The 12,189-nt window shown below is 38.5% G+C and overlaps 1 protein-coding gene across 2 annotated transcripts in view; it reads right to left on the reverse strand.

Annotated features, from left to right (window-relative positions):
• The window catches only part of Snx13 (sorting nexin 13), a 92,629-nt gene that overhangs the window by 57,558 nt on the left and 22,882 nt on the right, over positions 1-12,189 (reverse strand). For both annotated transcript variants that reach the window (XM_041657976.1, XM_041657975.1), the window contains exon 2: positions 2,813-2,925. In XM_041657976.1, the coding sequence (XP_041513910.1) occupies positions 2,813-2,925 (113 nt within the window). The remainder of the gene's footprint in view (positions 1-2,812; positions 2,926-12,189) is intronic.

Below are 12,189 nucleotides of genomic sequence, written 5' to 3' on the forward strand. Positions count from 1 at the left end.
GGAAAGAGGGTAAAACAACATAGATGATGTCTAAAAGAGAAATTGCATTATTATTTATTTACCTAAAGTTACATATAATACATACAAGCCTCTATGTATGTGTGTGTGAGTGTGTATATGTGCGTGGGTGTGTATTTTATGAGTATATATGTATGTGCGTCACGTGTGTGTGAATGAGTGTGTGCTTCTGTGAGAGTATGTATGTGTATGTATGTGTAAGTGTATGCCTGAGTGTTTGCAAGTGTCTGTGGTGTGTATGAGGGTGTATGTGTGTGAATGTGTAGGTGTATAGTGTGCATAGGTATGTGTGTACGTGACTGTGTGTGTAAGTATGTGTGCGTGTGTGCTAGTGCATGTGTACGCTTGTCTCCAGAGTTCGTAATACCTATTACCTGTGGTAGGGCAGACATTCTTACTAAGATTCAGTTTGGACCTGTTTCAATTTAATCTGATTATGAAGCGCACTTACAAAACACCAACAGTTGGGCATTGTGGTTCCTGCCTTTAATCTCAGCACACGAGAGGCAGGGAGATCTCTGAATCTACAAAGCTAATTCCAGGATAGCCAGGGCTGTTACATAGAGAAACCGTGTCTTGAAAAACCAAAATAAATAAATTAATAATCTACCCAATACATACAAAGAAAGTCCTGAAATAATACAGTATTGACAATATTCCAGGATTTTATAAAAATACATTGTGTTTTTTCCTCAAAAAGTTTTCTTAACAATTGTAGATAAAGGATTAGCTTTAAAAAAACTAAGAAAAATGCCTACATCATCATCATCTTAGATGGATAAACTACAGAACACTTCAAAACCTGTTCTTTTATCACAGAGCAAGATGGGCTGCCCACAGGAAAATACATTCCTTCCAAACCCATTAAGTAAATAACAAAAACACATCTTTAAAAACTTAATAATAATTTAATTAATAAAACGGCAGAGCCAAACTAGCAAACAACTCTGAACGTAAGAAGTGTCATCATTTGACTTTAAAAATGTATTTTGTTGCTTAAATTTACAATCCACTGAATGACACAAAGTTTCCCTGCAGGGGCAATCAGTCCTCAGAATCAAGGCCATAAAAAGGGAAACTCAGAAGGTGATGAGCTTGTTGAGCAACCCTGAATACTCTGAGACAGTCTCAGGAGCTAATCCTCTTCAGCTGGGTACAGAGGAAACAAAGGACCCTGAAGACGGGGCCCTAGCAGGTCGGCACTAGTTCAGGGCACAGCAGTAGCCTGGAGTTTCAGACTCCATCCTATGACTCTAAGCAATATCTAAAGAGGTTTTACTAACCTCACCATGCCTTCCAATAACCTATTTTTATCTAAATTTTTATACAATTCTAAGTATTCAAGCCATTTTTTGAAAATTATTCCCTGATAAATTAGCGAATTTAGAAAGGGGTCAATAAAAATTCTAGTACTTCTGTAGTGAATAGATGGTCACCCTTCTGTGTCTCAAATCTGTATTTACTGTTAAGAAGTCCTTCTCAAGTCTGGTGGAGGTGGTTCACACCTTTAATCTCAGCACTCAAAGACAGGCATATCTCCAAATTTGAAGCCAACCAGAGTGAGCTCCAGGACATCAGGGCTCACAGAGAAACCCTGTGGGATGGGGGAGGGGCAGAGAACGCGCTCTACCATCTTAGAACTGAGCTTTGTCTCTAAAGCTAAAATTTCCCCTCTTTCCAAAGTGTTGGGAAATATTGACAAAAGGCTTATTGGGAAAGAGCAGCCCCACCGTCAGTGCAGCTGGAGGTCTCCTGGCTGCGCTCCTGCGTCTGTTTCAGACATCCAGTCCCAAGGATACACCTGACTCCTGGGGCTAAAATAGATTTCCTTCTTTCTTTCAGTAACAAGATACTCTGTCTACACAATTACAAAGAAAATACTGAATCTAACAAGAGCTACAGTTTTGTGGGGTCTATGACAGAACTGCTCAGTCATCACTGTATGCTCCCTAGAAAACGAACATGACTTTCAGACCTATGGCCTGAAAGAGGTGATGGGTAGTAGGTGCCTTCAGAAGTCACCCCTCAGTGTCTACAGGCTCTGATGTGTACAGTCAAATAAATCACCTGAAATCGGAAGCTCAGAAACTCCTCCAAATGTTGGGAGGTTTCAAAATATTTTCAAAAAGAACTAGGAAGTGTAGACCATACACTAATTACATCACAATGGACTTTCTCAACACACATCAAGAACAAAATACTCATCTGGCTGAGCTGCACTGGAAAGTACTACACAGGCATGGGCCCCATGTGGAGTCTAATACCAACTGTTCTGTTACAAAGCATTAATAACGCTTGGCTGGAATCTTCTTTGTAAATGTTTGTCAATTCAAACAAAATCATAAACACTGCAAACCAAGTAACCATAAAGAGAAAACTGTAAAGGCAAGTATTTATCTGCACTGTCTACAGTAGAAACATTCATCAGAAGGCACAATTAGTATCCACCATCCGGTTAATGAAATAGGACCTCCTAAAAAGTAAAACTAGATGTGTTATCTCAGCTGATCAAAGCATCACAGCAGATAATAAAATTCTAACCTTAGCCAGGAATTACATCAAAATTTTTCATATTATGAAAACCATTTTCATCTTTAATCATTGAAATTGCATTTGTAAAGATAACCACCACATCCAAATGGGTATCTTAATTTTACTTGTTTTTTTTAAGCTTTAGTAAACAAAATTTGAGAAAACAGCATTCACAAATAAATTATACTATGAGTTTTAAGTCATTTTATTTCAATTTTAACAAATAACACTAAGTTATAAAATTATCGTTGTGCATACTTACCCTCCCATAAAGCAGAGGATGTAAAATGCCAAATAAAATATTACAAAGGGTCCAAAGGTTACTAGAAAAAGGACAATGCCAAGGCTTCCCCATCCCCATATGGATAGACTGGCCTGAAACAAAGCAGAGACAAGAGGAGGAAAAGGTAAATAAAAACCAAAGAAAGAATTCTTCATATGAATTAGCAAAAACAATTTCAGTAGTTTTTAATTTCTTCTTTTAAACACTAATGATTTTAAGTTTGTCCTTTTATACATGTATGGTATCATTTCAGAAAGTATTAAAATATTTACTTTTAGAAATATATCCTTGGATGTTTATTTATTTCCAAGAAACAATACACAGAGATTAACAGAGATCATCAACAAATATTGAAAAAAATGTGATAATACTACTGAATGAAAACCTTGCATGAGAAATAAATTATATAATAACTGAATATTTATAGTTGCAAAAGCATACAGAAGAGTTTGAGTAGCATGACTATCTAGTTTACAAAGTCATTATTATTTATAATACTTTAAAATTTAATCTCAAGAATTATAACACAAATATTTTTAATCAAAATTTTAATGTATGTAATCTATCTCATTGAAAATTATGGCATTTTTGTTTGATCCAAATGCTACACAGAAAGTTATGAACATAGACTTGAGAAAATCCCAACATGCACCACCAAAGCTAGCCACACGTTTCACAAAGCATTCCCAGTCTCCATCCCTAGAAAGAAAAGCTGTCATAGAGAATCACTCTGTTTTATCCAGTGAACGTATTCCTTTGTTAAGGGCAAACTGGATTTCAGCAATGTAAGTCAAAATGAATAAATAAAGATATTCAATTCAAAAAGTGTCTCCATCAATTTGCTGTGTACTGTGATATATACAAAGACGGCATTTGTCTTCTGTCATCAAGAAGCACAGAGAAGAATGTCTTATAAAACAAAACAATTAGACACTGAACCAAGAGGAAAAAGGGATAGAAAGCATGGCAAGATGTTACACTACACAAAATTACCGACACCAACCATAGCACAGACACCCACATTACAACTGTGAATGAAAGAAAGGGTCTGTGCCCTCCAGTCGCTGACTGCTTCCTATGCAATAAGCTCAGCTCAAGGTGCTGACACAGAGCTCATGTTATATACTTCCACACGGGTACAGTCGTGAGGGGGAGCACACAGACAAGGGAGCACACAGTCCACCAGACAGAGAAAAAAAGCAACGGGATGGCTCAGCAGCTCCACTGGTTAGAGAACACAGGAACAGAAAGCTTCTCCACAACTTACTTGGAAACAGTATTTTCATTTACTCCTGTCCTCTCCTATGCTCTGCGTCCGTCGTTCTTTATCTTTATCGTCTTTTCTCTGCATCCTGACCACTGACACCTTTAACCAGGCCAGAATGGCTGTTAATTAATTTTTTGTTCTGCCTCCCCATTCTCTTTCTCGGATCAGGTGGGAGTAATATTTCACCCACAGAAGTGGTCACCTGCCCTTCCTCCTAAGAACTCAAAGTAGGGCAGTAATTGGAAATAAAGCAAAAAGCAGCCTGATCCCTCTGATTGTCATTGAGCTCAGCATACAACACCTACACCTCCCTGCAATACTGCCCGGTGCCTAGCAACAAGAGACATTCTGTTTCCCAAGGTCCCCCAAACTGTTCACCAACCTCCCCAAGAGCTCTGATAAACTCTCCAGAAAGGTGAGAGCAGACATGGTGCAGGCACTAGCCAGCCCACCTTCTCCAGTGCAGTCTGACTTCATCTTAGTAGTGCTGCCATTTCTGTATACATATATGTATGCTTGTTTGTTTCAGAACTAAATAACTGGTTGAGGAATGACATTCATACACTTTTAAAACAGTAAAATGCCTATCACAGGACAAAAAGGAGCCTGAAACTGGAGAGAGGAGAGCCTTCACAGATACTCTCTACCAGGTTATTTGGTTCTAATTATAGAAATCTATTTAGTCTCATGTTGTCACACCTAAGGACCTGAGTTCCACATGCTGTCTTCTCCATGTGTGTGCTGTAGCATGCTTGAACACACACAAAATAAAAGAAAGAATGGATAGATGGAAAAAAATAATAATACCTGTTTTTTAAAAATAAATAAATAAATAAATTTTCAAAGAAGTAATCCCAAATAATTGATAGGACTGTACTCAAGACTGGCTGGCTAAAACTCTGGGAAATCCTCCTGTTTAATTTACCGAGGGCTGCAAAGGTAAGTGTATGCTCTCAAATTTAGATTCTTCCAAGTCTCTAAGTTCTCATTTGAAAGACAGCAACCCGCGCCCCCAAAAATAGGCTTCTCATTCACTCAAACAAAATTTAAGAATCACTATAATGTACAAGATTCCAGCAATCTAACAGAAATGAATGACTGTTGTGGGAGGTCCCCCTTTTGTTTAAGTAAGAGAGTTCTAAACCTACTACAAAATTATATACAATAAGTACAAATATCCTATTTTAACTAGCTTAGGTCTTGTATAATAAATAGCTTGGCCAAGTCATGAGTGGAAAGTAACTACATTTATATAGTCTTCAACCCCACCGAAGATATGAGAAGGGAAATAATGTTACCTGAGTAATTAGGAAGTGCAATCAAACAACTTCCAAAACATGCAACAAATAACACAGACAACTGGCTACCTGGGCAATCACCCAAAGTCACCTTTGCAACGTTGAAGCAACCAACTTCGGCTAAGGCTTAACATAACTGACATACCATTTTCAAAGGCAAGCAACTTTTCAAAACTATCTTACCCTGTCTTGGCAGGATATGACAGTCCTGTTTTATCCATTGATGCACGCTCTTTATCTCTGTCAGTAGTTGAGGTATGGGCATTTCTTTGCCCAAAAGGCCTGTTCTGCCAAAAAGAAAGGCTCCAGGTGGAGTGTCTTTGGTGCTCAACATTCTCTCGGGAATAGAGTGGTGGGTGTTGCCAGGAGCAATTGTGTCTCACTACCACAAAACTCTGAGTTAGATTAAAGGCCATTTTATACAGCTCTTTGAAGAGGTTAAAGATTTTCTATCTACACTGAATATAATCTCTATGTATCTAAAGAACCTGATTAGTCTAATTATAAATGACAAGCTCAGAATACTATTGATCTATATAATTCTCAATATCTAACTTAAAGACTAAGAAAATAAACAACTGTGAAATAAATGAGGACAATGACCTCCAAATATAAACAATGTACAAATATACATTGCAGTATGGTAAATATATATCAATACACAAACAATATATAAGTATCTTAATCAGAGGTAGAAATGTACACTGCAATATGGTAAATATATACTATATATATATATCAGTACAATATATGTCAATACATAAAAAAATGTTTTAAACAGAGGTAGAAACATGCATGCATACAATAGTCAATATAATTTAACTGTATCAATATATAAGAATCGATACCAATATATTTGTCTAAAAACAGTAACTCACAATTACAGATCTATTATCCCATGTGACATTACATACACATAAGAAAAAGTCTACAAAGCAGTGCTTTGCTTAACTAAGGAGAGAATTTTTGTTTTGTTTTTATTTATTCTTTTGCAATTTCACTGTGTGTTTGTGTGTACATTTGGGTCATACTCTGCAAAGCCAAGGGTCTCACCCTCTGCCCCGGCACTTCTTCTACCCTAGGCAAGCACAGTGCAGAACTGTATCCTGAGACCAGGGAGAAACATAAAACCCTAGAGAAGTAAGTCAAGTGGTCGTTTGCTTTGGTGTTACTCTCCTACAACTATCTGCCAATTTTAAATTAAAAATTCCTTATTGAAACATTATCCAAAAAAGATTTTTATTGAACATTTTATCTAATGCCAGTTAAAAATTTAATTCTAATTATTTCCCAAAATGATCAAGGATAATTTAATTTTGCACTATGTCAAAAACCTTCACAAATTTAAACAAGCATTACCTAAAGATAAAACAGAAAAAAATCTACAGGGCTCATAACATTAAAATAATCCCTAATATCTCCCCCCCCCTTTTTTTTTTGCTAAACACACATAAACTTTAAAATGTCTTTGCTGGTTATCCATGAAACACACACAACGCTAAGCTGGTAACCTTTAAGGTCATCCACAGTTTCACAGGTTTCAAGTACCTAAGCTTCCATTCACAGCATCGAAGCTGAGGTAGCACCCAGTGCTTTTCTTAACCTGTCAGAATCATTTAAGCCTTTTGAATCAAGAAAATTTTAGTTATAAATCTTCCTAGTCTCCTCTAAACGCTAAAAGGCTCTGTAAATCAAGTTCAAAATCATCCTCAGCTACACTGAGTTCAAGGGCAAACTGGGATACAAGAGACTACACCTCATTTAAAAAAAAATGACACACACACATACATATAAACACGCATATATTAAAGATATTAAGGTATAAAGACGTTTTATAATTCACAAGGTCACACACCTAATACTGTAATGGGTGGTAGTTAAGACAGAAATCCCTAACTGGCTAAAATGCCAAGAGTCAAGTGTTTGATGATAAATGGAATACATACACCACGAAAGATGGAGCAGGAAAACGTGAGCGCATGAGGACGGCAGCATTGCAATGAGGAGGTGTCTTCTGGACAGGGCACAGCCACTGAACTTACGGATTCACGACAGCTGTCATGTATGACAAGACTGAACCCCTAAGCATTTTATCATAAATGGGGGAGAGATCCATGAGGCCCCATCCCTCAAGACCTATTGACAAGAGTGGCTACCAGAAGACGGGTGCGCTTTTCTTCAGTGGGGTAGCCTGATACGCTACTCATAACCACTACTCACCCACACACCTACAAACAATTCTAACTAACTCATTGGGGTCTACACAAAAAGGAAAGCTTGATGGTAGGGGTGGGACCTTATTAAGGGGTTAGTGGGAGAGAGGAAGAAATGAAAAAGGAAATAGGAATTTAAAAAAACCTCAAAGTCCTTATTATGTACATGAAACTGTACAAAGATTTTTAAAAGACAAAAAAAATTATTCTTTCAAAGTCTCAGAATCAAGAAAGAAAAATTATCATGTATGCCTCTTGATAATACAGAGCAAATAGAAACAAATTTTATGTCTATCAAAGCCAACTTATGTTCAAAATTTAAAATTCACCACATACAACTAATACTAGAAACTTTATGTATTTCTAGAAACTCACTAAGACTCTTTTAATGCAGAATTCTCAGAATAGATCATCTCTCAAGTTAGTCTGACCACAGCCAATTAATTAAGCAGCTTTGTTCATAAATGCACAGCATATTGCATTATACAGCAGTCCTAGAATATTCTGGCATGTAGGAAGTAGGGACAAGTGAAGACAGCTGTTCAAATCAGCAGGTGAACAAGCTGTCAGAAGCCCACATGAAGTGCCTTGGGCTCTGATTTGAATGACTCTCGAAAGGATAAACTACTCTTAGGGTATAAGAAAACAAGTCTATTTTTGATTGTTCTATGTATTTACTTTTTATGGGTGCTTTGCCTTCATGTGCATCACATGTGTGTCTGGTGCCCACAAAGACAAGAAGAGGGTGCCAGATCACCTGGAACTGAAGCTACAGACAGTTGTGAGCTGTCGTGTGGGTACCAGAAATCAAATCCACATCCTCTGAAAGAGCAGCCAGTGCTCTCAGCCTCTGAGGCATCTCCCCAGCCCCAAATACATTTTATATACATTACATGGCAGAGGGTAACCAGATAGGGCCAAGAATCTCAAAAGTTTATACACATTCAATGCCATCCTTAAATTATATATAATTCAACAACCAAAACAGCCCTAAAAATGGCATTCTCATTCCTCCAGCCTTACTCTATCTATAGTAAGCTGAAAGCTATTCTCTAGGAATTTCAATTGAATGCTATCTTGACAAGAGACCGAAGCCTCTCTTAAGATTAGGTCTGGTATATCCAAGTCAGTTTACTAAATATTCATCTATTTACTAGCTAAAAAGCAAAAATAGAAACTAGAGGAGAGAAAATAGAGGGCAGACTACGGGGAAAGCCTTTGGAGAGATCCTAAATGCAAGCGCTCCTCTTCACCTGGCCATATGGCTTGGCTTCAGCATCACATGGTCCTGCCAGTACAATCCATGCCAACACTCCACCCTCCACAACAAAACCAATTAACAGCGCCCTCCTCCTTCTCCCCAGGGAATACCACGTAAAAATAGCAGCAAGTTCTCAGTCAACCTATCTACCGCCTGTGATTTCCGGGGGCAGCAAGGCAGGAATCTAAAGTGAACAGCCCAACCTTCTCTTTCATGTTCAGTAACAGAAGGACAAACAGGCTCTTTCACTCTCTCCATTCAAGGTACCTAGTGGACCTCTGGAAGGAAGCCTGACGATGGTGACTTGTACAAAGTTTTCCATACTTCTGTGAAGTAGGCAGGGACAAGGACCATGCAGACAGAATTTCAGTCAGGCACTTCCGTGTGAATACCCTTGGGTTTTCCGAATGGGAGGATAGCCACAATGAGTAAGTTATACCTTACACATACATTCTGGTTCTTTGGTAATAGAACTGCTTCCCTTACACATTTCTAGGACAATTACTTGCATATATAGATGACTTCCAAGTCCTTAATTTTGGGGGTTTTGTTTTACTTTTTGAGTCAGGGTTTCTCTGTAGCTCTGGAGTCTCTCCTGGCACCCACACTGTAGACCAGGTTGGCCTCGAACTCACAGAAATCCACCTGCCTCTGCCTCCCAAGTGCTAGGAGTACCAGCATCCAAGTCCTTAATATTTTTATCAAAGCAGTGACAATAAATGATCTCTCCCTAGCTACCAGGACTCTAAGAATCCAATAATAAAGAAAATATAAGAAAATCAGCGGCTATGACCTCAGTGAGTTTGCTATTCCTGTGTGCACCTGCTGCGCACGCACTTGCCCCACCTGTGCTGGGTCCTGGGTAAACTCCAGTTGTACAGCAGCTCCTTTACCACTGAGCCATCGTCTGCTCACACTCTTTCTAAACTAGACCTATCAATTCTACAATACCTACACAGAGTGTGCAGCTCCAGCAGGCAAAACACTCCTCCGTGCTCCCACAACACAAACAGTGGAATCAATGATTTAGGGACCAGAAGCAACTACAGTATTAAAATTAAATCAGAAAATCATATTTCCTGAATGTTTTCTCTGATGCAGAAAGAACAATAAAACTACATAAAACGCTTATGAGGTTGTACAGAAATAAACAATCCTGACAGACCTGCCACAAATACTCTGATTCAAAAATGCAAACCCGGTTTGCTACAGTTTTCTAGATTTCTGACAAGAGACTTAGCAGACAGGCGAAGGAAACAGACTGATCAAGAAACTACTAGAAACCTATTTCTCTATCATAATAATAAACGTAAAGATTTTTTAAAATAAATTTTAAGATTCAAAAATTTGTTAAAAATTGGCTTGAGGGCCGGCAAAATAGCTCAGGGGTTAAGGCACAGGGAACTCTTCTAGAGGAGCTGTGTTCAAGGTTCCCGGCTCCCACAGTGACCCACAACCATCTATACCTAACTCCAGGAAATCTGACACCCCTGATTTCCCTGAACACCAGACATGTAAATGGCACACAGACATATGAACAGGCAAAACACACACATAAACAAAAGAGTAAATGCTTGTAGGCAGAGATTGCTCAGACCCGAGTAATAATCACACAGAAACTATATTAATTACAACACTGCTTGGCCTATTAGCTCAGGCTTCTTATTAACTAACTCTTACATCTTAAATTAACCTATTTCTATTAATCTGTATATCGGCACAAGGCTGTGGCTTACTGGTAAGGGTCCATCTTTCTCCTTCAGAGGTCACATGGCATCTCTTTGACTCTGCCTACTCTCTATATATCCCTTCAAGCCTGGCTATATTTTGCCCTGCTATAGGCCAAAGAAACTCTCTTCCCCAACCAAGAAAAGCAACACATATACAGGACATCCTACATCATTTTTTTTTATTTTTAAAAATAATTTATCTATTTTTACTTATTGTGCAACAGTGTTTTGTCTGCGTGTTTGCTTATGTGAGGGTGTCAGATCCTCTCAAACTGGAGTTACAGACAGTTGTGAGCTGCCATGTGAATGCTGGGAATTCAACTCAGGTCCTCTAGAAGAGCAGCCAGTGCTCTGAAATGCTGTTCCATCCCTCCAACCCCATAAATAACTTTTTAAAAGAATAAATTTTTTTAGCACTCTCCAGAAACCAAAACACACACACATTAAAAACAGCACTGCCCTCACCTCTATGGTATGCCACAAATGCTAACCCAGACCCAGAAAGACAAATATCATATGTACTTACTAATAAGTGGCTTTTGGATACAAAGCAAAGAAAACCAATCTACAATTTACAATCCTAGAGAACCCAGATAACAATGAGGACCCTAAGAGACACATACATGGATCTAATCTACATGGGAAGTAGAAAAAGACAAGATCTCCTGGGTAAATTGGGAGCATGTGGACCATGGGAGAGAGTTGAAGGGGAGGGGAGATGAAGAGAGATGAGCAGAGAAAAATGTATAGCTCAATAAAAACAATAAAAAAGACAAAAAAAATTACAACACTAAAAAAACTGAAAATAAATTTAAAAACTGTCTTCAAAAAGCAGTTCTATGGGCTGGGAATATGTCTCAGAATAGAGTGCATACCCAGTATACAGGAGAAAAGACACAGACTCAGTCTCTAGTACCAAAAATAAAGCTGAACACAACACAAAAGACACCTGCAGTTCAACAACAATAAAAACAAACTAGCTTTGTTTTGCTAAATGAACATGTTGTCAAACTGCCTTCTAAACATGTGCTTACACAGAGTGGTTCCTCTCTCTATCCCAGGAGCTGACAGAAAGTGAAGTCCAGGGCTCAGTACTAAACAGGATCTCTAATGCCCTGTCTCCCCAACCAAGACTCAGAGAACATCACGGAAGGGGGCAAGAGTAGCGTGAGAGCCAGATGATGGGAGAAGAGCTGTGGAGCTGTCTGCTAGACATGACCCGGCATGCAAACACTCCAAACACTCCCAAGTGTTGATGCTGCACAACACTGAGGCTCACAGAAAAAGAAGATGAGGAGATATAATGTGAAGGGCAGAGGAGGAGGTGCTGGGAGTCAGAGGGAGTGGAAAGGGAACTGCGGGTGGTATGATTCAGGCAGATCAAAGAATAAAAAAAAGGTAAGAAAAAGCCAATCTCTTTCCAGGAATTCAGCCGATCCCCTTTCCACTACTGTCAAGAATATTTCAAAATATCAAAGTAGATGATGCTGGCTTGTGTTTATTACAAAGAATTTAAAAACTGAGAAAGAGATCAGAAAGCTGGTCCATTTCATTTTTCCAACATATATGTTTTTCTTCCCTTATAGT

Source organism: Microtus oregoni, unplaced genomic scaffold (genome assembly GCF_018167655.1).
Source record: "Microtus oregoni isolate MIOR12 unplaced genomic scaffold, Mior012 000009F_ref0000495, whole genome shotgun sequence".
Lineage (NCBI taxonomy): Eukaryota > Metazoa > Chordata > Mammalia > Rodentia > Cricetidae > Microtus > Microtus oregoni.